The sequence below is a fragment of the Pan troglodytes genome, chromosome 16 (assembly GCF_028858775.2).
Source record: "Pan troglodytes isolate AG18354 chromosome 16, NHGRI_mPanTro3-v2.0_pri, whole genome shotgun sequence".
NCBI classification, from domain to species: Eukaryota; Metazoa; Chordata; class Mammalia; order Primates; family Hominidae; genus Pan; species Pan troglodytes.
Window position 1 is genome coordinate 37,234,207 of NC_072414.2, and position 27,396 is coordinate 37,261,602.

A 27,396-nucleotide genomic window follows, 5' to 3' on the forward strand; every position below is an offset into this window, starting at 1 on the left:
CTTGAGAGGTGCAGTCCTCCTCTACAGTGAGGGCAGGCTCAGCGAAGGAGGGCCCAAGGCATAAAACTAACCAATGGCAGGAAAGCCCCCATGCCCCACCCAAGCTGCCCCTCCTCCCTCGCAGCTGAGCTTTTCTTTCAGTCCTTCACTGAGGAGCCAGAGGGAATCAATTCCACAAGCTGGGGTAAGTAAAGGTGTTTGGGGGAGGGCAGGTGCCTAATTTACAAATTTTTAAAGAGATCATATTTAAACTAAATGCAGGTAGTTTTGTGCCTAGTCAGGAAGGCCCTAATTTACACAATATAAGTTGGTTATGTATGTTTAATAAAATTATACTTCAAATGCTTGAAGAGATCACATTTTCAAAAGCAATTCCATGGAGAAGGGAATTTTCTGCAAAGTAAATAAATATCTCAGAATGAACTTATATTCTAATTGTGAATGTCCATGTATTAAATTTGCTTATTCTGAGGCCCAAATGTTTGCTTATTTTGTTTAAAAACTTTACTTGGGATCATTAACATTCATACTAATTATTTTAAATGTAAGTTTTGTTAATTTCAATGATGAGTTCTCTCTGGGGCATAAAAAACCAATTCTTATGCTACATTATAGTCAGGAATTTGAAGGCCTGTAAATTGTTGTCTGTTCAGCAATACTTTAGGGTCTGGGTCTTCCCAACTGCCTTCCTCCCTGTTTCCTTCTTACTCAGCAAGCTCAGTGGGGCCTCCCTGGGGCTAAAAGGAGTAGTTACCCTATGACTCTTCCGTTGAGGGTCCAAGTAGGAACCTTTATAGCCCAGATCCTGGGGCCCTGGGCGGCCCACTGATTCATTTCAATTCCACTGCCTTTCATTTCTCTTCTCCTATCTTACTGCCCCTTCTTTAGCTATTCACAAGAGGAAATAGGATTTTATTTTTCATTATTTATTATATAAAAATTACACATCCAGTCTCCTCAATTCTCAGTTCTTAAAGAAATCAACTAAGCCTTCAAAGACTTTTAGTTTTGCGTTTTCCATGGGTAACTGGTCCTAAAAATTCTCCCCATCCCCACAGGACAGAATGACCAATCTTTCAGGCTTGGCCCTGAATTTGTTTTTCAGTTGAGGAGAACAGGAGATGGAGAAAGCAAGTGGAAGACAGTCCATTGCTCTGTCCACAGTGGAGACTGGCACAGTGAACCCAGGGCTGGAGCTCATGGTAATCACCAGTTTTGTTTCTCTCTGCAGGGCTGTGGGCTGCTGCATGGCCTCCTGTAGGGTATTTGGCTGCTCTCAATCCCCATCATCCCTAGCAGGGCTCCATGACTGATCCCAATGCTCCCTGTGCTTGTAGGAAAAAGAAGTAGAGCCTGAGGGAAGCAAGAGGACTGACGCACAAGGACACAGCCTGGGGGATGGACTGGGCCCTTCCACTTACCAGAGGTACTGGTGTTTTGGAATCTTGTTCAGTTAGGAAAGGATCTAGGGTGGGCTGCCCCTTCAGGCAGCTTGTGGTATTATCACAACCGCTCCACCTTACCATGTGTACATATATATATGTATCTTACATAATTAATTAACTTAAACATGTGCCATAAACAACAGGAGTTCAGCAGTATCAGTGTTGGTTGCACTGAAAATAAAAATAATAACAACGGTAATAATGACTAACAGATTTTGAGTGTATACTTACTATTTTGCAGATTGCTTTATGTTACACATTTATTTTCATAACAACAGGTAGGTATTCATTTTAATCCCTTTAGAAATGAATTTACCATATAATTAAAAAAACAGTAGCTCTTCTGGAATACTCAGATTTGGGAATGGTGGAGAGGAAGGGAAACCTGGGGAGAAAACACAGAAGGACTTATTATAAGGATAATAAAGACAGTAAAAAAGATCTTAGAAGTCAAAAGAGAAGAGTCTCAAGAATGAAGAAGGTACAGTCCACAGTGCTATGTGAACAGGGGTCTAGGAAGGAGGAGTGAGAAAAATCTTTGAATTTGTTCATGGATCTGGTCCCAGAAGTAATGTCAAAGAAAATTGTTTGAGTAAAATAGATCATATGGAAAGAAGCAATGTTCCATGGTCTGGAAAAGAGTGGGTATATATAAAAGAGTGCAGAAGTCATACACTAAAAGCTGAGAAGAGGACATTGGATAGCTTCTAAAGGGAATATGGTCATGAGCTACATAATGATGTTTCAGTCAATGATAGACCTCATTATACAATGGTGTATAATCATGTATATCAACGGTGTATATCATTACACAATGGTGGTCCCATAAAATTATAATACTGTATTTTTACTGTACCTTTTCTATGTTTAGATATGTTTAGATACACAAATACTTACCATTGTGCTATAGTTGCCTACAGTATTAAGTACAGAAACATGCTGAACAGATTTGCAGCCTAAGAATAATAGGATCCACCATATAGCTTGCATGTGTCGTAAGCTATACCATCTAGGTTTGCATAAGTACACTCTAAGATGTTCGCATAATTATGAAATTGACTAATGTTGAATTTATCAGAATGTATCCCTGTTGTTAAGTAACACATGACTATATATGGAGATGATTCAGAGCAGCTTCCAAACAAAAGGTTATTTTTGTTTTCTTCTCTTTATTTTTGAAAGTTACCTCAGTGACTTCTTAAAATTTTTAATTGTTTTATTCACAATTTGCTTCTCTCTAAAAATTTTTATATTATCATGTTTTATATATACTGAATTGACAGTAAACTCTTTGTAAGTTTTTCATGCTTACATGATATTTCATATTTTACTTAGCAGTGTGGTCGTTAATCATGTGAGTCACACTGCTTGGGTCTATATTTGAACAGTGGTATGCTAGTAAATGTTTAAGAATTGACTCTCCACCGGGCTAGTGGCTCATGCCTGTAATCCCAGCAGTTCGTGAGGCTGAGGTGAGAGGATCACTTGAGCCCAGGAATTCCAGACCAGCCTGAGCAACATAGTGAGACCCGCCTCTACAAAAATTTTTAAAAATTAGCAGGGCATGGTGGTGCGTGCCTGTAGTCCCAGCTATTCCAGGAGGCCGAGGTGGGAGGATCACTTGAGCCCAGGAGGTTAAGGCTGCAGTGAGCCATGATCGTGCCACTGTACTCCAGCCTAGGGGACAGAGTGAGACCGTCTTGAAAAAAAAAAAAAGAAGAAAGAACCGGCTCTCCACATGTAGTTTTGCAATGAATGTTGGTTAATATTTTTGCTCACCTTAATGAGGAGTAAGACCAGGGGTTGGCAAACTTTTCCTGTAAAAGATAAGGTAGTTAAATATTATTGGTTTTGTGGTTGATGTAGTCTCTGTTGCAATTATTAAACTCTACCATTTTCGTAGGAAAGCAGCCACAGGTGATACTAAACAAATGAGCATGGCTGTGTTTTGATAAAACTTAATTTTTAAAAAGAAGGTGAGATGAACTTGGCCCACAGACCACAGCTTGCTAATCTTTAGTCTAGATGAAATAATAAATTAAGACCTTATTTATAGTATTCGCCTGTAATGTAAAAACTCTCAACAAGGCTGATTTCAAGTAACCAAAGGGTTACACGAACAAGGAGTTGGGAAGAGATGTATCATTATATAAAATTTCCACCATACACATACAGCAGACATGAATAACTTCATGAGCTCACATAACAGAAAAATGTAGCAAAATAATTAGAAAATGATGAGTTTTTAGTATTTATTACCTTTGTCTTTAATGTAATTTAATTATACGTTTATATAGTTTTAATTTTTAGTAATGGCTTGCACAATTCCTGAAAATGTAACAATCACTTCTCTCAAGCCAGCGCAGGCCAGCTTCCCCTGCACCACTGACTCTAGCACTTACCAGATTTTGGGCAAGTTATTTACCCTCTCTAAACCTCAGTTTTCACCCTGTAAAACAAGAATAATACTAGTACTTAGCTGAAAGGATCTTGGTATTTTTTTTTTGCCAAACTGTTGTTGGCACCTTAAACTGCTCTGATATATAACATGTCCAGTTCCCTTCAAGTCTCATCGACCTTATATTTTCTCATATAAACCATGTTAACTAGTTACATAGATATAAAATCATGCCTTAAAGTTCTAACTTGCATTTATTTTTATTTTTTGAGAAATGAGGTCTTACTTCATTACCCAGGCTGGTCTTGAATTCCTGGGCCCAAACAATCCTCATGTCTCAGCCTCCCAAAGTGCTGAGATTACAGGTGTGAGCCATGTGCCTGACCTTAACTTGCATTTCTTTAAATTTTTGTAAAGCTACACATTTTCCTCCATTTGCCTTACTTTCCATATTTCTATGTGTGATTTTCTTTTCTTTTTTTTTGGAAACGGAGTCTCACTCTGTCATCCAGGCTGGAGTGCAGTGGTGTGATCACTGCAACCTCCACCTCCCAGGTTCAAGCGATTCTCCTGTCTCAGCCTCCCGAGTAGCTGGGATTACACGTGCTACCACACCCTGCTAATTTTTTTTTTGTATTTTTAGTAGAGATGGTGTTTCACCATGTTGGCCAGGCTGGTCTTGAACTCCTGACCTCAGGTGATCTGCCCACCTCGGCCTCCCAATGTGCTGGGATTATAGGCGTGAACCACTGTGGCCGGCCTACTTTTCTTTATCAACTAAAGTAAGTTCTGGATTTTGAACCTCATTTCCTTTCTCCTGACCAACTCTAATAGAACCCACATAGATTTCTTGTTTCCAGTTCTCCCCACCTCCTGCCAATCTATCCTATATAGCTTCTACCAAAACTACCTAAAGTATGTCTGAACTCCCTTATATCACAAACCTCTGTAGCTCTCCAGTTGCTCCTGAACAAAGCCAAACTCCACAGCCTGGTATTCAATTCTCCCCAAAACCTCTTCCCCACAACCAGGATCTGTATCCAACTTGACTTTCCAACATTAACTCTTGCAATTCCCTTTCTAATGCCACCCTATGCTCTAGTGAAAGTCAACTATCAACTGTTCCTTATATGTAGTCCCCAATTTCCTGCCTCCATGTCATGCATGTCATTACATCATTGCTTATGAGTGTACTGTCTTCATTTTTTGTCTTTGTGCCCAAATACAACACATATTTTAAGGCTCAACTCAAGAGCAATCATGTCCATGAAACTTTCCCTGATGCTGCCTCTCCTCACCTCAACCTCACTGGCCCCAATACTAAAAGGTCCCTTCTTTCTCCAAACTTCCATAACATTCTATCTGACCCTCTCTTATAACACTTTAAGCTTTTGACATTTTGTTATAGACTTACATGTATATTATATCCCCTATACTGGACTGTAAATACATTGAGGGCAAGATCAATGTCTATTTCATCCTTTTGTCTCCTATAACACTGGAAACAATGCTTTACCCATAGTTTATACTTAAAATGCCATAACATTCAAAATTCAATAAATACATGTTAATAAGTTATGTATATAATCTAGATAATAGACTTTGTAATTTCTTCACGTGTACATTTTTCAATTCTGTTTTGTTTCTGTATTGATTTTTAAGTATTTCTTTCTTTTTCTTCTTGTTCTTTTGTTTGATTAACTCTGATGATCTGGGATGCTTTGCAGGGAGTAATCTGACATGTAGCTTTAAGCTGATGCTTTTCCATACCGATACCCACTTTTCTAGCAAGTTATTAAATTGTGAGTTCTTTCTCTATTCTGATGTTGCTTCGACTTTATTAAGTTAATGTGATGATTTGGATTTATTTTTAAATCTTTTGTTTCACTGACACAGTTCTGAGTACTTAACACGATATCATTGTTTACAATGTACATTAAAACTTGATGGCTCATGTATTTGCATTAGTTTTTCCTTTAAAAAATATTCCTTGGGGCTGGGCATGGTGGCTTATGCCTGTAATCCCAGCATTTTGGGAGGCCAAGGCAGGCAGATCACTTGAGGTGAGGAGTTTGAGACCAGCCTGGCCAACATGGTGAAACCTCGTCTCTACTAAAAATACAAAAATATGTGGGCATGGTGGTGGGCACCTGTTCTCCTAGCTACTCGGGAGGCTGAGGCAGGAGAATTTCTTGAACCTGGGAGGCAGAGGTTGCAATGAGCCAAGATCATGTCATTGCACTCCAGCCTGGGCAACACTGAGACTCCGTCTCAAAAATATATATACTATATATTTTTTTGTCAAATTTTATTTTATTATTATTATTAATTTATGTTTTTGGGACTGCATGCCATAGTTTAACTGGTACAGTTTTTTTTTTGCCTTTTTAGTGTAATGTTTAATAAAGCATAGCATGCATACAGAAAAATAAACATAAGCCTTAATGAATTTTCACAAAGTGAATACACCCATATGACCATCGACCAGATGAAGAACCAAAACATTATCCATACCCAAGAACCATTTTATGTTTCCTTTCAGTCAGCCTCCCTAAGGGTAATCATTATCCTGACTTTTAGCATCATAGATTAATTTTGCCTGTGTTTGGACTTTATATGGGAAGTCTAATGTATACTTTAAATGAAAATATACCATATATATACTTTTGCTTCTTTTGCTTTACATTGTGTTTTGGAGATTCTTCCATATTATTGAATATATTGTACTTTGTACATTTTTAATTGCTGTATAGTATTTCATTGTAAGAATCTACCACAGTTTATCTGCTCATTTTACTGTGGGTCTGAATTTTAGTAGTTTCTATGCTTTTGCTATCATAGTGCAGCTATGAACATTTTTGTGCATGTCTTTCAGTAAAGATAAATACACCTTTCTATTGGGTATATACTTTGGAGTGGAATTGCCATGCTATAGGGTATGTGTAGGTTTATGTAGCTTTAACAGATGCTAAACATATTTTTACCAAATTTCACTCCCCTGGCAGTGTTATGAGAGCATGTCTTTTTTCATTGTCTCCATTGTATGTGTGTAGTATTATCACATTGTAGCTTTGCTTTGTATTTCCCTAATGGCTAAGGAACTTGTGCATCTTTTCAGCTTTTTCTGGCCACTGAATATTCTCTTTTGTGAAGTGCCTGTTCAAGTCTTTAATTGGCAGTGTTTTTCTTTCTTAGTGTATAAAAATAGTAGTACATTTTATAAATGATGAAATACAAACAAGAGTACATTTTAAGCACTTGCCATTAAAAAAACTGGTATGTAAGGTAATGCATGTGTTAATTAGCTTGATGTAGCCATTCCACAATTTATATATATTTTAAGGCATCATGTTGTATACCATAAACATATACAATTTTTGTCAATTTTATTTTAAAATTTTTTTTTAGAGATGGGGTCTCACAATATTGCCCATGCTAATCTTGAACTATTGGGCTCAAGTGATCCTCCCTCCTTGGCCTCCCAAAGTGCTAGGATTACAGGTGTGAGCCACTGCACCCAGCCAATTTTTGTCAATTTTAAAAAGAAGTACAAAATTAATACCCTGAATGATGTTGCTACCACTGTAAATGATACTTTCATACTTTCTAGCTGTCTGTCACAAGTATATAGGCAAATCATTTTTGTGAGTTTATCTATCTACCTATTCTTCTATTCAGCAAACACTTATTGAACATCTATTATGGGCCGGGCACTTGTTAGCGACCTAAAGCAATAATAGTATGTGCTAGGCACTAATTTAGGCACCAAGAATACAAAGATAAAAACAGAAACGCCCCTTTCCCTGATATGCTCAAAACCTAAGAAAGACAGGTAAACAGAAAAATGACAATATGCTATATGGTAAGTGCTATATGGTAAGTGAGTTGTGGTCAGGAGGTGATGGAAGAAATCTTTTCTAGGCATGCAATTTATATCTACTCTTGGACTAGTCCATGCCTGCCTCTTATTTTGCAGGAGGCTTACTCAACTGGCATTTGACTGCATATAATTTTAAACTAGCTTTATCTAGTACATCGGTTTAGGTCCCAACAGGAAACAGATGGCATACTTAAATTAAGATAATTATAGGAGAATTTATTTACAAAGAGACCATTACAAAGATATGTATGAGGTATGGTGACACCATAAGAAAGGATAATGCAAGAAGCAAAAGTCTTGAAGCAGTGAGCAGTTACTATTCGTAGGCCTGAAGGAATAAGATCTAAGAGCACCTGGCAGGAAAGTCAGATAAAAAGACCTCCTCAACACATTGAACTGTCTTTTCATACACTCTGATCATCTGTGGAGGTCCCAGTAGCAGAACCCAACCTGATAAGCCAGAGGACATGGGAGTACATTGATGTAGTTTACATGAGTTCAATTCCCAGGGCACAGAGTGGAGTGGAGAGTGGTGCTGGAGGAGCACACCAAAGATATCTGGCACACATGGGAAGGCCAGGATTGAAATTAAATTCATTCCTTGATATACTTTGCAAATGATGTTCCAAAGATAATGATGTCCTCAGGTATGCTGCCCCTTTTACTCACTACTTTCTCTATTAAGCATGGAAAAATGAGGAAGGATCACTTGAGCCCAGGAGTTTGAGACCAGCCTGGGGAACATAGCAAGACCTCATCTCTACAAAAATTTAAAAAAGAAAATTAGCTGGGCGTGGTGGTGCACACCTGTAGTCCTAGCTACTCGGAAGGCTGAGGCAGGAGGGTCACTTGAGCCTGGGAGTTCAAGGTTGCAGTGAGCCATGATCACGCCATACCACTGCACTCTAGCCTGGGCAACAGAGTGAGACCTTGTCTCTTAAAGAGAAGAAAAGCAAAGCAAAGCAAAGCAAAGCAAAGCAGAGTTCTTGAGATCCTAAAGAATCATCTTGAGTTGATCCAGTCAGATGGTGATAAGCATTGTTTCCTCCTTTCTCAGCTTACCTGTATCTCACAGTACACACTCTGCTCAGCTAACACAGGGTTGGAATTCCTGCAGAAGGGGCAGGAGGGGATGGGGGCAGGAATGAAAAGGAAGACTAGGAACTGGGAGTGTGTTGGATGGGAGGGGCAGCCATGGAACTCCATGGGCCAAAGCCCCAGGGCATTAGGAGTTAATGGCTGGTCCTAACCCTGGCTAAGCTGCCCTGCCTCAGCATGACTGCCAGACTGGGACCTTCTTGCTGGGATCACCTTCTCTGGAGCTTCCAAGATTTTGGAAATTAGAGCTTTTGGCTCAGATGGCTGCAGCATGCTGAGCATACTTAGGAGTGGCAAAGACAGGCAACCCTGGAATCTAGGGAAGACGTGGCATAGAATGATGGTTAAGAGCTCAGATGCTGAAGCCAGAGTGTATATTCTGTGTTCGCTCCTTACAGCCTGTATGACTTTGGGAAAGTTATTTAACTTCTCTGTTTTTCAGTTTCCACATCTGTAAAATGGGAATGCTAATAGTAACAGCTCCAGGGGTCTTAAGAGGAGTCAATGAGTTAGTATTTGCTAAGTTCTTAGAAAGAGCTCAGCATAGAGAAAGCACTATATACATGTTTGTTAAATCAAACTTGAATATCCCTACTTGCTGGGCCTCTTCTCTCAGGCCTGCACATCCAGAGCAATTCTTGAGGTTGGTAGCATTTTCCTTCCTGTCTGTCAATGCACATTTGGCTGACTGTTCAAGGCCATAGGTTTGTTTGGTTTTTAGGGAGGGATGGCCAAATTGCCTCTAAGAAGAATAGGCCCTCTTGTGAATATGGAAGCTTAGCAATCCTCTGTCCTTTCAGAATGGGAAAGGAAAGTAGTAGACCCCTGACATGAGCAGTACCCACTTCTATGGTAGGAGACTACCAAGGATATTGCTAGTTCGGGCTGAGTAGGGTATTCTGACCTGCTGCCCACCAGCAGTTTGATTTGCCCTTTTTGGCATTGCAGGACACTACCTAACTTCCTCCTGGCTGAAGAATATTCTTCATTGACTAAGAGCTAATTCTGCCTTGTGTTAGGTAATCTGAATTCTGAGAGTTGAATTAATAGAAATGGGATGGAGTAATTCTTGTATCTTAACTTTTGGGTTCTTATTAGGAGGAGTCGGTGGCCTTTCAGCAAAGCAAGAAGTTTCTGCAAAACACACGCCAGCTTGTTCAAGAAGATCCTGTTGGGCCTGTTGTGTTTGGGTGAGATATTGAGAATTCATGAAAGTGAGAAACACAGTTATTTTAGAAATTTCCCTTGTGTCAAGGTGATTACCAGGTGGAAGGCATTTTTATTCAAAACTGATCTAAAAAGCTATTTGATGTATCAATCTTAACTACTTGTAGGTAAACCATAATGTATTGAATTGCACTTGTAGGAATAAGTGAAATCTGAGAATAAACTATTTTTCAAAAGTGTACTATTTGATGGATTTAAAATATTTCAGAGAATGGGGGCTTATCCTTTTTTTAGTGGCTTGATTTGGTGGAGTGCATGATTCTTACAGCCTTGATGACAGAAGCCTGTATTATACCTTACTTATTTGCTGGTTTACTAGTAAGATCAATGATATAAAATATTCTTAAAAGACAGCAGAGCTCTGTTTAAAACATACTGTCATTGGTATATGGGGCTTTAATGTCAAAATAGGAGGCACCTGGGATGGTGGGAGCAAAAATTATATTTTGGGATGAGTAAGAGAGCCATGGGATGAGGTCCACATGGCTGCACTTCCCAGTGGTAGCTTTGTTTACATGGTTTGTTCCAGAGGCAAGGTTAAAGTGACTGGGGTAATAAAGTTTCAAGGGGAGATGACTGACTTTTGAAGAGTCTAATGGTGAACACTGATCAAATCTACTCCAAGGGACAGAGAGAGGATATTAGATAAAATAGAAGGGAATGAGATTTCATTAGGGACCAGTGTAAATACGCAGTCTTTGCATTAAGTCAGACTGTCTTTGGGAATCCTCAAGAAGAAGACAGTTAGACATCTATCCTGGCCTCAAGAAGTGCAGCTCCGTCTGACAGTAGGGCTGGGTGGCAAGGTCTCTGGAGGGTTTTTCTTGCTCTAAGTCCCAGGCATTCATGACTGGAGTTTCGTTTGCCCATTGGAAGCACTGCCTTGCTGATCCTTACTCTGCTTCTTCTCTTTTTAGCCTATGCTGCCTATCTCCTGGCAGCTTGCATCTTGAATTTCCAGAGGGCACTGGCCTTGTTTGTCATTACCTGCTTGGTGATCTTTGTCCTGGTTCACTCATTTTTGAAAAAGCTCCTGGGCAAAAAATTAACAAGATGTCTGAAGCCCTTTGAAAACTCCCGCCTGAGGCTTTGGACGAAATGGTAAGATAAGAATCTCAATACCTGGCCTCACAGCTTATCCCAGTCCACCTCCTTTTTTCTCTTTTGATAGTTGCTGAGCAGGCTCTCAGACCTGCACATAGGCTTTTCAGAACCAAAGCGCAGAGAAAAATAACAATAGGCCTCTGAGCACAGGACCTCAGTCCAGATTCTTGTAGCCTTGGGTCTCAACATTGCTGGGGGGCAGGAGGAGTTTAGTTTCAGAGAAGAGTTTTAGTCTCATTGTCATCAGAGCCAGTGTCAGAAATGAGAAAAATCATACTCCTCTTCAGTGAAGTAATCAGAACACAGAGCCTCGCAGCTACATTAAGCGATCAAATTGATTTGGTGGTCATTGGTGTCTCCCTTAGTTCCCTGATACTTTTTATGCTTTTTTCTCTCTAGTCTCCTAGACTTCCTGCACCCACTGGTGCCTTTTAAAATTCCTTAGAGTTTAAAGAGAAAACTTACAGTCGTGTATATTCTGAACTGGCGTCTACAGCAGCCACAGCTCTAACAATGGCACATGCATGGCCTTTGATCACAGGCCAGGAGTGAGAGAATAACTTTCAGACTCTCTGTAAGTTATTTGTTTTTCATTCACTGGGTTGATGACATGGTCTTGGCATTCCTTCTTCAGGGTGTTTGCAGGAGTCTCCTTGGTTGGCCTTATACTGTGGTTGGCTTTAGACACAGCCCAAAGGCCAGAGCAGCTGATCCCCTTCGCAGGAATCTGCATGTTCGTCCTTATCCTCTTTGCCTGCTCCAAACACCACAGTGCAGTGAGTTTTGGGTATTTGGGTTGGGTATAGCAACACATGGCCAAGGGCCAAGTGCTAATCATAAAGCGTATGCATCAAGTGTTAATTACAAGGGCATAGAACTAGTTCGTAACAACCCCTAGAATTTGCCTCTTTGATAATTTTGTTTCTAAGATAAGTTTAAAAAATTCTCAGAGGCCCTAGACCACTTATTTTCAAACTGTAGATTGTGATCCATTAATGAATCTTGATACCAATTTTGCGAATCTAGGCCAGTGTTAAAGAAAGAACAAAAGAAAAAAAATAAGGAAGGAGAGAAAAATAGAATACAGTAGAAAATCAACACGCAGTGCAGATAATACTGTTAAAATATTGATTTATAAAACTTTTATTTGTATGTATGCATGCATATATGTGTGTATAAGTGTCATCTAACCTCTAGACACATTTTTTAAAAACCTTATGAACATATGTGGCTTTTTATATATTACTGCCCTGTTTCTCCCTACCATTGCCCCTGCTCCCTATGCCATCAGACCCTAGACTTACTGTTAATATTCTAGGTTGGTTCCACCCAGAGTACATGTTTAAAACTCCAACCAGGTAATGGACTAGCAGAACTCACATTGGAATAATATTCTTATTGATCCTAGGTGTCCTGGAGGACAGTGTTTTCGGGCCTAGGTCTTCAATTTGTCTTTGGGATCTTGGTCATCAGAACTGATCTTGGATATACTGTATTTCAGTGGCTGGGAGAGCAGGTCCAGGTATGAGAAATTAAATGCGAGGGCTTTTCTCTTATAGAACCCTAGAGAAAGGAGATTTGAGAGCAGCATGAGAAGATTAGGCTGTATCTTGTTAATGATGTGGTGGAAGATCTGGTTGGGAAAGGAGAGAGTGTACTAGGATACAGCTAAGAATATGAATAAAGAGCTCATGGGGACATAGCCTGCCCCTGGGCTGTCAAAGGGAGGCCAACCTCAGTAGCAACAGTAGGTCCTCAGGACGCATGGGGCTGGTCTCGTCTTCCTGTGTGTCCTTTTGGGTTTCATTCTTATTCTCTGTCTTTTTCTTTTTTTCCCTTCAGATTTTCCTGAACTACACTGTGGCCGGCTCCAGTTTTGTCTTTGGGGATACACTGGTCAAGGATGTCTTTGCTTTTCAGGTGATACCTATTTTATGGGCAGGAATGATGGTCTATGGAGGGGTAGAGGAATAAAGCAGAGGATGAAAGTGTGTGTCCAAGAGATCAGTGCCCCTGTATACCAATTTGACCCTAAGAAGAGGGTTTAACCCCATCAGTAAAGGAAATGGCATCTATCTTCTTCCCTGTGGTCATTGCCATCATAAAATTAGATGAAATGAGAATTGGGGGAAAAGGGTCAGAAAACAGCTTGTGGTTTAGTACTGGTGGGACAATGGGTTTAATACATTGTAAATGTATCCCTAAACTAGTTTGTGTAGGTACTGAATACCTACACTGTATGAGATACCCTTGGAATGCTAAGAGCTTAACTTAGAAGCCTAAAACACAGAGTATGCAATGTAACATCTCACCACCTGCTACCATTCTCATTACAGGCCTTACCAATCATCATTTTCTTTGGATGTGTGATGTCCATTCTCTACTACCTGGGCCTTGTGCAATGGGTAGTTCAGAAGGTGAGTAGTTCTCTTACACCAGTCAGGAGACAGGCCTTCATATTGTCATCAGTCAGCTTTGGAAAAATGCCCATAGCTAAGGTCTAGAGTGTTAGAAACAATGGGAAAAGGCAGGCCCTCTCAAGCATGCCTGATAGCAAACTGTCAGCCGAGGCCCTAGGTAGGCTGAGGGCAGAGCAGAGAGAAGATGAGCTGGACTGCCTTTGATACTGAGTTTTAATGTACTTGTTCTAAAGGCAACGAGTCCTGAGTTCTGGTCAAGGCTCTGTTTGTAAGTTGGTTTTTGGCCCTGGGCTTGCTGCTCTACTTCTCTAGGCCTCAGTTTCCTTATCAGTAAAGTGGAGGAGGAGGAGTTTTGCGAGATGTTCTCCAAGATTCCTGCTAACATTAATGGTTTAGGTTTCTGTATTCTTCTAGGTCGCCTGGTTTTTACAAATCACTATGGGCACCACTGCTACAGAGACCCTGGCTGTGGCAGGAAACATCTTTGTGGGTATGGTAAGCACCTTGAGGACTTTTGGTCTTCTTCCCTCTGAGGAACTGAGAATTTGGCACAAAACAAGAGTATGCTTTCCTTCTGAAAAGTCAAATAAATGAAGACTGTGGGGCAGCCAATCTTGGATGAGAGATAACTCAGCAGCTCAAAGAAGACTCTGCTCATTGCGTTCACCCTTTGCGCCTAAAAATACTTCCCTGGTAATACTTAATCTGGAGGGATAGCCTTCACCACTTCCAATGAACACTTCCTACGTAGGAATGTAGGGAATGTCCTGGTCCAATTCATATCCCCTTTCGGAGGCTATGAAGGGTGTTTGATCCTCATTCTGGTTTCTCCCTGTGACTCCCTGCAGTACTTGGTTTCCAGGGTCTCTAAGGAGGAAATCACTTGTCTTGCTCATCGCTAACGCCCAGGCTCTTCCCCATAATACTTGCTTGGTACATTGGTCTGTATGGAGTAGGTGCTCCATATGTGCTACTGACTGATCAGCTCAATGTTGGGGACAATGACTTGTCACATTCACAGGGAGTTAGTACTGAGGTCTTTCTCTCCCAAGGCTCTAGGCTGCTTCTGAAATGTTTTCAGAGTACTTCTGGATACTTTACCATAGCACTCCACATTTTGCTGAAATTATCCATAATCAGCCTAGTTTCCTATGTGAGACTATAAGCTTCTAAGAGTAAGGACTTTGCCTTACCTATATCAATGTCCTTAGCATCTAGCACAGTGCTAGGCACATAGTTGGCACTTGTTAAATAATAGATACCATTATCTTAGGTCAGTGCTGGATATGGCTTACATAGATGGCCCTTCATAATTTCATAACATTTTCACAAACATTATTTCTTTTGATCCATAAACAGGGGGTTTGGATCATCTATTTGTATTTCATTTAATGAGTACTGTTTAAGCATCTAATATGTTCTCATTAAGTGCACTGCATCCCATAAGTTCAGTAAGTGTGTGGCTTTAGACATTGAGAATATACAAACAAAATATACCATTTCTCTTCTATAACATTTTAACATGTCAATAGATGAAACAAGCATGTATAGAAACAGGTGAGAACTATGCCAGCCAGGACATGATTGGGTGCCAGAGGAAGTAGGGCAGAAGCTGGATGGGCCTGACAGCCGGGCTCCGTGCTCACTAAGTGAAGCTGTGGCTCACTGAACAGTGCTCACACTGGATGGATGTGTGTCTAGTGGGTCCAGCCCCTGGGGCTGGGGTGGGCACTCTGGCATGGGGAGTTACACCTTCTTGGAATCTGACTGTTTTCTCCATGTTTGTAGACAGAGGCACCTCTGCTCATCCGTCCCTACCTTGGGGACATGACACTCTCTGAAATCCATGCGGTGATGACTGGAGGGTTTGCCACCATTTCTGGCACTGTGCTGGGAGCCTTCATAGCCTTTGGGGTAGGCATAGTCTGCTTGATCACTCCTGGGTGAACTTGAGTTGGGTTTGATAGAAACACTAATGCCTAAGTCTGGCACCTCACAGGTTGATGCATCATCCCTGATTTCTGCCTCTGTGATGGCCGCCCCTTGTGCTCTCGCCTTATCAAAGCTAGCGTATCCAGAAGTGGAGGAGTCCAAGTTCAAGAGTGAGGAGGGGGTAAAGCTGCCCCGTGGGTGAGTCCAAGGAGGCATATACTTTGGGAGATGGTGAGCTGTAGTTAAGAGTGGCACTGTGGTGGCAGAGACTTCAAGTCTCCCTGAGGGGGAATAATGTGATTCCATATTCCTTCTTGCCTATCTCTGCTGCTTGCTAATCATGCTGGTTTTCTTCATTTAACCCTCCCACCTGGCACTAGCTTCTGCATGCCAGTACCCTCTGTCCTTGCCATCCATGCAATTACATGACAATTATATCTGATATTGCTTCAGAGTAATTTCCACTAATAGGGTCACTGAGGAACCCCTGTCACCTTCTACATTGGCCTTGCACCCTCCTCCCACACAATAGGGACAGTGGGATTTCTCTTCTCTGAGGGGCTGAGACTGCTGTAGACACCCTACTCTTGCCTTCTGCCCAATAACCACAGGAAGGAGAGGAATGTCCTGGAAGCTGCCAGCAACGGAGCCATAGATGCCATAGGCCTTGCTACTAATGTAGCAGCCAACCTGATTGCCTTTTTGGCTGTGTTGGCCTTCATCAATGCTGCCCTCTCCTGGCTGGGGGAATTGGTGGACATACCGGGGCTCACTTTCCAGGTAAAGGATTACATTTGTTGGGCTGTCCCTCTGGGATGTGGTTAGGTAGCCCTTCAACCATGCATGTCCAAATCAAAACCACAATGAGATACCATCTCACACCAGTTAGAATGGCAATCATTAAAAAGTCAGGAAACAACAGGTGCTGGAGAGGATGTGGAGAAATAGGAACACTTTTACACTGTTGGTGGGACTGTAAACTAGTTCAACCATTGTGGAAGTCAGTGTGGTGATTCCTTGGGGATCTAGAACTAGAAATACCATTTGACCCAGCCATCCCATTACTGGGTATATACCCAAAGGACTATAAATCATGTTGCTATAAAGACACATGCACACGTATGTTTATTGCGGCACTATTCACATTAGCAAAGACTTGGAGCCAATCCAAATGTCCAACAATGATAGATTGGATTAAGAAAAGGTGGCACATATACACCATGGAATACTATGCAGCCATAAAAAATGATGAGTTCACGTCCTTTGTAGGGACATGGATGAAATTGGAAATCATCATTCTCAGTAAACTATTGCAAGGACAAAAAACCAAACACCACATGTTCTCACTCATGGGTGGGAATTGAACAATGGGAACACATGGACACAGGAAAGGGAACATCACACTCTGGGGACTGTTGTGGGGTGGGGGGAGCGGGGAGGGATGGCATTAGGAGATATACCTAATGCTAAATGACGAGTTAATGGGTGCAGCACACCAGCATGGCACATGTATACATATGTAACTAACCTGCACATTGTGCACATGTACCCTAAGACTTAAAGTATAATAATAAGAAAAAAAAAACAACCATGCATGTCCTTCTGACCCACAGTAAGCCAAGAGAGAGCATGAATAGAAGGGTGGAGGAGATTAGGCCAAGGCTCCAGAGAAGGTCCTTGGCACCTGACCTTTGTTATATTAGTCCTTCCTTTTCCTGTGATATCTCTCTTTCACTCAGGTCATCTGCTCCTATCTCCTAAGGCCCATGGTTTTCATGATGGGTGTAGAGTGGACAGACTGTCCAATGGTGGCTGAGATGGTGGGAATCAAGTTCTTCATAAATGAGTTTGTGGCTTATCAGCAACTGTCTCAATACAAGAACAAACGTCTCTCTGGAGTGGAGGAGTGGATTGAGGGAGAGAAACAGTGGATTTCTGTAAGTGACAATCCAAAAAGCATAAACACCGTGAGGTCTCAGCCATGGTTATCTGAGGGTAGACAGAAAGTGCCAAACAGGTTTGTTGCAGACCTGCAGATGCCTTTCTGGGGTCGCAGATCTAACTACAAAGCAAGCAGAACAGCCTACCTAGCAGCCTCATCTGCAGCGCCTGAGCTATTATGGGTCTGCATGCTATTTTCCCCCCGCCACCCCCACCACTGCCCCAACTGTGACCCAACTTCTCTCTATAATGTAATTGCTGGGTCTTTACAGCTGGGGCAGTCCAGGGCAGACACTATCTTTTGATGGTCTAAGGTCCCCTTCTTCATTTATAAGTTTAAATTGCTGCAAATTAATATTCTTTTTCTTTCCCTTTGCCTCTCTCCTCCTCCTTCGCAATCCTTCTCATTCCCAGGCCTTCTCGTTATTCATAGCCTTCAACAAGAACAGCGTTGGGCAATGAGACCCATGGTAGTTTCCATGTCATTATCCCTATAGTAACTCAGGGAACAGTTGTTTTCTGAGCATCCTTTCATGTTCCTTGGGAAACCATGGAAAAGATTGGGGGCTGTCAGTACTCTGGAACTTCTATTGTGATTATAAGACCGCACGCATGGGACTGAATTTATTTGCTTATTTATTTTTGTTTTCCCTAGGTGAGAGCTGAAATCATTACAACATTTTCACTCTGTGGATTTGCCAATCTTAGTTCCATAGGAATCACACTTGGAGGCTTGAGTGAGTTCATCCATTTTCCCAGCTCCCCAGTAAGACAGCCAGATCCCAGCTTCTGTAGTGGGCAGTCCTGGTGCTTCAGTACAAGTTGGGATCAGATAGAGAAGCCATTGTGAAATGGGCCCATTTCTTAGGCTACAGTTAACTTGGACCTAAGGCAGTCAGGCCCACCTGGCTATGCATAGAGCCCTTTATAATCTCAACTTCAGTTACTTTTTTTTCCTTTGGATTGGAGGCCCCAAAAACTAATTTTATTTTAATTTTCTCTATGAGGAAGAAAATATAATGATATTATTTCAATTTTGCCATTAAATTGGAGTAGTGCGTATATAAATAAAGATATTTATTTATTTATTTATTTAATTTTTTTGGAAACAGAGTCTCACTCTGTTGTGCAGGCTGGAGTGCAGTGGTGTGATCTCAGCTCACTTAAACCTCCACCTCCTGGGTTTAAGTGATTCTCATGCCTCAGCCTCCCGAGCTGGGATTACAAGTGTGTGCCACTATGCCCATTAATTTTTTTTTTTGTATTTTTAGAAGAGACGGGGTTTCACCATGTTGGCCAAGCTGGTCTTGAATTCCTGGCCTCAAGTGATCTGCTGCCTTGGCCTCCCAAAATGTTGGGATAACAGGCGTGAGCCACCGCACCTGGTCTTGTATTTTATTCAGTAGTGAAGACACTTTTTGAAATTAGGCTGCTCACTAGTCATCCTCATGGAAACACAAAGAATTAAAACAAATAAAAGCAGCAGGCACATAAGGCAGATAGACAGTAAGAGAGAGTGGTGTAAAGTGTTGGATTTAAATATGCAAGTACCAAATGTTAAAGGAGTGGGTCTTTGAAGCAGACACAGATATATTTAGACTGTTGGAGATACTGCTGCATGGGGGTGATTGTTGGAGGAATAATATGAGGAAAGTGGAACTGTCCTTGAGTGCAGGGGCACAGGGGTGACTAGCAGATCCCAAGTTTGGAAGATCCAAGTTAGAAATGGATCTTAGGCTGGATGTGGTGGCTCATGCCTGTAATCCCAACACTTTGGGCCAAAGCAGGAAGATTGCTTGCTATAGGAGTTTGAGAGCAGCCTGGGGCAACATGGTGAGAATCTGTCTCTACGAAGAATTTGAAAGTTAGCTGGGCATATTTGCACATATGCCTGTAGTCCTAGCTACTCGGGAGGCTGAGGTGGGAGGATTGCTTGAACTCAGATCGAGGCTCCAGTAAGCTGTGATTGCACCACTGCACTCTGGCATGGGTGACATGGGGAGGTCCTGTAGAAAGAAAAAAAGAAGAAAAGGAAGGAAGGAAGGAAGGAAGGAATCTTAGAAGGAGTAGATTATAATAAGAAATATAGCTCAGTGTATCCCTTTTTAAAGGCAATTATATTCTGGGGTAGAGTCATTTAATTCATGTACTTGGTAGCCAATTTAATTGAAAGGTGAAATAATTCCCTTTCAGTTTACCTTTTCCCCTTCTGTTAAACACCTGACTGTATTGTTCTAGTCTTGATGCCTGATTACTGTCCGATTATGAGACTGCCATCTAGCAGTGGGATATGCATTGTGTGGCTAAGTCTTAGGCCACACAATGAGTGTTGCTTTCCTTAGCCCTCTGTCTCAAAATAGTCCATCTAATTCTGGTCCAGGCTTAAGAGTGCATATCTCAAGCAGTGAACGCCAGGCATTTGTACCTGTCTGGAGAAACCCAGAGCCTTGCTTTATCCAGATACATCTTGGGTATGTTCACAGAACCATTAAAGTGAGGGTCAGACACTCAATACTTGATCTGAGGAAAGTCTAAGTTAGTGATCCCTCAGGACTAATGTATACACACACTTCTTAGGGCAACACTGGCCAGTCTCAGGTGGATGGTAATAAGGATGCTCTTCACCAGCTGTGTTTTGTTTCTCTGCGTTCTTCTAAGTGGGGGCTCACGGGATATACCTGATTGCCTCGGTGGGGAAAAGCTGAAGTTATTTTATTTTATTGTCTGCAGCATCAATAGTACCTCACCGGAAGAGTGACTTGTCCAAGGTTGTGGTCAGGGCCCTCTTCACAGGGGCCTGTGTATCCCTTATCAGTGCCTGTATGGCAGGTAGGTGTCTCAGCTCTGATGGAGATACTGCTGCATGAGGGTGATGGTTGGAGGAATAATATGAGGAAGGTAGAATTGTCCTTGAGTACAGGGGCAACAGAGATTACTTCCCTAGATCATGACAGGCTGTCTTTCAGAATATTGATTTACCCATCCATTCCACAGATACATGGCAAAGGCACCTAATCAAGAGTGTCCACAATTCGTGCCAAAAGAATAAAGAGCCTTGAGAAGCACGTGTCAGATCTTCCCCTTAGTACCTCTGTCTCCTTTATCCAGGAATCCTCTATGTCCCCAGGGGAGCTGAAGCTGACTGTGTCTCCTTCCCAAACACAAGTTTCACCAATAGAACCTATGAGACCTACATGTGCTGCAGAGGACTCTTTCAGAGGTGAGCACCAGGACCCCATTCCCTTCTCTCACACACGGCCCTCAGGTCTCCACGGTAATGCTGTTGAGGTTGCATAGAGTGTATAAGGGCTGTGAGTATTGGTAATGGCCTAGATCAGTGTTCTTTTCTCTTATTGGCTGCATCTTCATTATTAGCTTAGTATGCTCCAGCGACAGGGTCTACCTGTGTTAGTGGGCTACTGAGAAGTAGAGCAGCAAAGGAAGAAGAAAAATGGTTTCCCTGATAAGAAATTACTCTACTGGCTGGGCATGGTGGCTCACACCCACGATCCCACACTTTGGGAGGCCGAAGTGGGAGGATGGCTTGAGCCCAGGAGTTCGAGACAAGCCTGGGCAACATAGCGAGACCCTGTCTCTATTTTATATTAATTAAAAAAAAGAAATTACTTATTGTGATTGGAATACAGGTAGGTTATAGGTAGACTTAGCAATGGTTAAAGTGGCTAAAATATTATAGGCTTCTTCAGACAGAAATGAAGAAAACTGAGAGAGGATAAAGTTGTATTTATAAAATCATGATGAGTTCAGGTAGTGTAAAAATGAACTTGTTTACCAAAATCTAGAATATGAAAAGAAGAGGATATGTCATTAAGCTAAAGGAACTAGTTTTGGAACACACAAAAGGAAAGATTTGAGGAACTAGAATGTTTAGTGCCTTCAAATCAAAAGGTGTGTGTGTATTGGTGGTGATATATGCGTGAGTGAAGGGAGTTGTGGGAAAAAAGGCTGAGAGATCATAAGAAGCCTTGTATGAAATACTAAAGAATTTAGGTTTTGACCTGCTGAATTCTGAACACTGGCATGATCAACTATGCTGTTTCAAAATATTATTTTGGTAGCCATTTGAATGGCAAGGAGACCAACAAACACCCTGCTGTAATAGTCCTAGTGAGAGATGGTAAGAATTGATACTAAGTGGTTGTGAGGTTGGAGATACACTAGATCCAGTAGAATCAATAGGATTGATCATTGGCTAGATAGGAGGAAGAGGTGGGGTGAAGAAGAGGAAGGAGTCTCAAGTGACTATCTCTTTTCCGGCATAAGCAAGTGGGTGTAAGGGGTGCCATTCATTCACAGAAGAGGAGGACTAGTTTCAGGAATGGGAGTAAAAGGGAGAGATTATGGCTTAATTCAGTTTTTGTTTTTTATATTTATTGATTTATTGTACTGAGATGGGGTCTCACTATGTTGCTCAGGCTGGTCTTGAACTCCTGGACTCAAGGGATCCTCCCATCTTGGCTTCCCAAAATGCTGGGATTACAGGCCTGAGCCATCATGCCCAGCCTTAATTCAGTTTTTGATGTGTTAACTTGGAGGTAGTTGCAGGACCACCCTGTGAAGGTACTCAAAAGCCACCTCAGGTCTGGGCTTCAAGAGAGAAATCAGAGCTGGAGATAGATTTAAAAGTTATGGGCTAGACACAGTGGCTCACACCTACAATCCCAGCACTTTGGGAGGCCAAGGCGGGAGGATCGCTTGAGCTCAGGAGTTCAAGACCAGCCTGGGCAACATGGCGAAACCCCATCTCTACTAAAACAAAACAAAACAAAACAAAACTAGCCAGGCATGGTGGTGTGTGCCTGTAGTCCCAGCTACCTGGGGAGGCTGAGGTGGCAGGATCACTTCATCCCAGGAATTAGAGACTGTAGTGATCCGTGATCCGTATCACTGCAGTCCAGTCTGGGTGACAGGGTGAGACCCTGTCTCAAACAAACAAACAAAGATTTGGAAGTTATTAAGTGGTCTGTTCACTACATAGGTAGATATTCAGGTGCTGGCTGCTTAAAAGGTTACTGGGCCAAGTGAATGAATGTTGCCCCTCCTGTGTTTGGAGGTTATCATCAGAGAAGGCAACTAACATATTTTTTAAAAAATTCTTTTGATGCACTATTAAAGATGAGGTATGAGCTGGATTCATCATTGCTCTGGCATTGTTTTGATTCTTCTTTTTTTTTTGAGACACAGGCTCACTCTGTTGCCCCGGCTGGGGTGCAGTGGCACAATCTTGGCCCAGGCTCAAGCAATCCTCTTACCTCAGCCTCCTGAATAGCTGGGACCACAGGCCAGGCATGTGTCACCATGCCTGGTTAATTTTTACTTTTTGTAGACACGGGCATTCATCATGTTGCCTGATTCTTATGTTCTTGTGGCATTTTGGTGGATTTTCTAAAGCCACATACTGAAGATCATTAGCATCTACAATATGAAAGACAACGTTTTTGTCCAATTAATTTATACTAATTAAGTGTAAGCTGTTTTCAAGAGGAAGGTGGCCTTGGAATACCACCTTACTTTTCAGAATCAATTCAATACTAAATCATTATAAGCCATACATTTGACTCAGGGATATCTGGAAATTTCCAAATGGACTATGGTTAGGAGTTGGGCAAAGGAACAGACGCACATAGTTTATGGTTTCTTGCTAGTATTATCTTGGGAATGAATGAGAAAAGAAACATAATTGGGTTCTATTTGGTCATGGCTGATGGGTCAATTTACAGGTTTTTGTTTTTGTTTTCAGCTGCTTAGTATAACTTATTGATATGTTTTGTTGCTTTGTTCCTGTCTGACCCCTTATGTACCTCTCTGGTTTCTCACTGCAGTACTTCTCTGAATGGCACCAACCCTCCTTCTTTTTCTGGTCCCTGGGAAGATAAGGAGTTCAGTGCTATGGCCCTTACTAACTGCTGTGGATTCTACAACAATACCGTCTGTGCCTAAGGCTGCTTGATCTATTTCCATAACAGTTTTGATCTTAACAGCTTTGTGATTGCAAAGGTGTTTATGTACTCAGGGTGCCCACAACTCACTCACCAAGATGTTTAACAGTAAGTAACAGTAAATGTAAAAGATTCATTTTGGGCCGGGCTCAGTGGCTCACGCCTGTAATCCCAGCACTTTGGGAGGCCGAGGCGGGTGGACCACAAGGTCAGGAGATCGAGACCATCCTGGCTAACATGGTGAAACCCCGTCTCTACTCAAAATACAAAAAATTAGCCGGGAGTGGTGTCGGGCGACTGTAGTCCCAGCTACTCGCGAGGCTGAGGCAGGAGAATGGCGTGAATCCGGGAGGCGGAGCTTGCAGCGAGCCAAGATCGCGCCACTGCACTCCAGCCTGGGTGACAGAGCGAGACTCTGCCTCAAAAAAAAAAAAAATTCATTTTGGTTCACTGTATCCCAATAATGAAAAATAGCTTTTGTTTTTCCATTATTTGGCTGAACCAAAAAATGACATTCCTCATGGGCCCTGCCTGAACTTTTATTTGAAAAAATAAGTATTACTGTCCAACAATGATAGACTGGATTAAGAAAATGTGGCACATATACACCATGGAATACTATGCAGCCATAAAAAATGATGAGTTCATGTCCTTTGCAGGGACATGGAGGAAATTGGAAATCATCATTCTCAGTAAACTATCGCAAGGACAAAAAACCAAACACCACATGTTCTCACTCATAGATGGGAATTGAACAATGAGAACACATGGACACAGGAAGGGGAACATCACACTGTGGGGACTGTTGTGGGGTGAGGGGAGGGGGGAGGGATAGCTTTAGGAGATATATCTAATGCTAAATGACGAGTTAATGGGTGCAGCACACTAGCGTGGCACATGTATACATATGTAACTAACCTGCATATTGTGCACATGTACCCTAAAACTTAAAGTATAATAATAATAAAAAAAGAAAAAAACTTCATAAAATAAAATAAAGTGAAGCACCCACCAAAAAATAAAATAAATAAAATAAATAAAGAAAAAATAAGTATTACTATGTCAAAAAAGTCTTACAAATCATGCTTCTAGTTTCCATCTTAAAAATTATGTGATGCAGTGTGCTATAAATGTGATTTAGTATGTAATTTGCCTAGGACGGGGGAGAAGCTATATTTATTGGCATTGTGGATGAGCTGGATTTATATTACTGATGTTACCTTTGAAAGGTATATGAATATTTAATGATAAGATTTTTCTGGTTGTCAAACATGTGTAAATCTGCAAACTTCTTAACAACATTACACAGTAAACAAAAAATACTTCCTGTATACTAAGGAAGACTTCTAAGGAATATCAATTTCTTAAAGGCCATTACTTTGTTGTAGTATTCTGCTTTAGTGCTAGCCACATTTGCTCCAAGTTTATGGGGAAGCCTTTAAAACAGTAATTTTCAGTGGGAAGGGGGCCAATTTTGCTTTTCAGAGGACATCTGACAGTGTGTCTCCAGACATTATCGGTGATTAAAGTGGGAGGATGCTACTGACATCTAGTGAGTAGAGGCCAATATTGCTACTAAAATTCCTATAACCAAAGGTCAGCTCTCCCACAACGAAGAATTACCTGGTCCCAAACATCAATTGTGCTGAGACTCAGAAACTCTGATTCAAAATATTTTAGATATTTATTATATTTAATATTATTTATTATATTAACATTACAGCCTTAAGGAAGGGTTTCAAAAGGATACAGGAGTTCCTCAAAAAGTTAAACACAGAATTACCACAGAGCCCCACAATTCCACTCCTACATACATATTCAAAAGAATCAAAACTAAGTTCTCAAACAAGTACATGTACATGCATGTTCACAGTAGCACTATTCACAATAGCCAAAAATTGGAAACAGTCTAAATGTCCATCAATGGATAAACTGTGTTACGTACACACAATGGAATTTTATTCACCCATTAAAAAAAGAAGTACTGATTTATGCTATGTAGAGGCACCCCGAAAACATGCTAAACGAAAGAAGCTAGACACAAGTCTTATTATTGTATGATTCCATTTAGATGAAATATTCGGAATATATAAATCCATAGAGACAGAAGGGAGATGGTGGTTGCCAGGGCGTGGGGAAGGAGGGATTAGAGAGTGACTCCTTAACGAGTTTGGGGTTTTGGGGTGATGGGAATGTTTTGGAACTAGATAGAGGTGGTGGTTGTGCAACATTGTGAATATTATGTCACTGAATTGTTCACTTTAAAATGGCTGTTTATGTTCTGTGAATTTCACCTCAATAAAAAAAATTTTTAGAAGGATTCAGGTACTTGTATCTTCCCTTAGCTAATCTACCTCCTTCAATTTCCCAATTCTCTCAGCTCAGAACCACTTGGTCGTCTTCTCAGTCTCGATTCCTATCTTCTCTCCCGTTTTCCAAACTTGACAGAAAAAGGAAGCTTCAATAAATTGTTTCTTGAACTACAGATGAATTTTACTCTATGCCTGGTTATTTCTGAGAGGCAGCAGAATGCAATGGTTAGTGGTATTGGACATGACGCCAGATTACTTGAATTCTGATTCAAGCTCTGCCAGTTATCACTAAGGTGATTTTGGACAAGTTCCTTAACTTCTCTGTGCCTTGGCATCCTCATCTATAAAATAAAGATAGTGAGACCCACCTTATAGGTAAAGACAGTGACACTGCTGTAAGGAGATTATCTGTTTTCTGTTGCTCATAACGGAATACGTGAAACTGGGTAATTTATAAAGAAAAGGAATTTATGTTTTAGGAGGCTGAGAAGTCCAAGGTCAAGAGGCCACACCCGGTGAGAGCTTCTTGCCAGTGGGGACTCTGCGGAGTGCAGGGGCAGTGTAAGGCATCGCATGGTGAGGGGGCTCAGTGTGCTAGCTCAGGTCTCCTCTTATAAAGCCACCAGTCCCTCTCCGTGATAACCCATTAACTCATGAATGGATTGGTCCATTCCGGACGGCAGAGCCCTCATGACCCAATCACCTCTTCAAGACCCCATTCTCAATATTGCCACACTGGGGAACAGGTTTCAACATGAGTTTCCGAGGAGGCATTCAAACCACAGCAGGGAACAAAACCGTGACTGCTCGCTCCAAGTCTAATGTAAGGTTAGCTATTACTATTAGCTGTTACTAATAGTATTACTATACTTACTATAATACCATAGTTAATACTATTATAGATTATAGTAGTAATAATACCATTACTATCATTTAGGAACCTGAGTTCATGGCTATCGATTTGTTGAGTAATGTATGAAATTAAGTTCACACAAGGAAGCATGAGAGAAGGGGACTCTATCTCCCTCCAGGGCGGGGGCCAACTTTTTAATTCGGTTTTTAAATTCTCAGGTTCCTACTTAAAGTAAACCTGGCCTAAACTCTCCCTCTTAGAGGGCTTCGCTGTAAATGCGGGAAGCATGCCAATCTCAACACCAGTGTCTGCAGAACACTGTCAAATGCAGGAGGGAACAGGAAAAACAAGAACTCACTGTGTCCTCGATAAACGCGACGGGGCGAGAGGCGCTCCCAGGCGAGGGCGGAAGTGATGTGAGCGGGTATGGACCGCCCTGGTTGGGTGGAAGGGCCAGTCAATCCTGGGAGGCCCAAAACGGGGACCAATCGCTCTTGGGCTCCGCCCTGGAGGCGGGGAAAACACGCCCACCACGCGTTCTGGGCGGTGCCACGGCGCACGCGCATTCCTCCCACAGCTAGTCTATCCGGGTCCTGATCCGGGACTCTGAGAGGAAGAGCTGTTGGAGCAGGAGAGTCCTGAGAGAAAAAGACGGAAAATCGTGGAAAGGCGCTGTGCTGGGGGAGGAGTAGTGTGGAAAGGAGACCGCGGGGATGAGGAGAGGAGAGAGGCAGGCTGCATCACCGAATGGGCAGTCTGTCTTAAAGTACACTGTTTGTCTTAAAGTACACCGTAAAGCCTCTCTTGTGCCTGTTGTTTAGAGCCT

The 27,396-nt window shown here is 41.7% G+C and overlaps 1 protein-coding gene and 1 long non-coding RNA gene across 5 annotated transcripts in view; one reads left to right on the forward strand and one right to left on the reverse strand.

Annotated features, from left to right (window-relative positions):
- Positions 1–26,971, reverse strand: part of LOC104002295 (uncharacterized) — a 52,528-nt gene extending 25,557 nt beyond the window's left edge. For all 4 annotated transcript variants that reach the window (XR_002939616.3, XR_008539571.2, XR_008539572.2 and 1 more), the window contains exons 1-3: positions 26,929–26,971; positions 3,225–3,262; positions 1,677–1,830 (exon numbers count right to left, since the gene is read on the reverse strand). This is a non-coding gene — a long non-coding RNA (uncharacterized LOC104002295). The remainder of the gene's footprint in view (positions 1–1,676; positions 1,831–3,224; positions 3,263–26,928) is intronic.
- On the forward strand, positions 44–26,953 carry SLC28A2 (solute carrier family 28 member 2). The gene is made up of 18 exons (XM_510372.7): positions 44–184; positions 1,106–1,202; positions 1,338–1,426; positions 9,920–10,011; positions 10,966–11,149; positions 11,787–11,928; positions 12,561–12,674; positions 12,995–13,072; positions 13,489–13,569; positions 13,987–14,067; positions 15,361–15,486; positions 15,572–15,702; positions 16,116–16,284; positions 17,244–17,441; positions 18,101–18,182; positions 20,176–20,274; positions 20,554–20,665; positions 23,289–26,953. The coding sequence occupies exons 2-18, from the start codon at positions 1,122–1,124 to the stop codon at positions 23,404–23,406; spliced, it is 1,977 nt and encodes a 658-aa protein (XP_510372.1). The 5' UTR covers positions 44–184; positions 1,106–1,121; the 3' UTR covers positions 23,407–26,953.
- Positions 26,972–27,396: the final 425 nt, after the last annotated feature.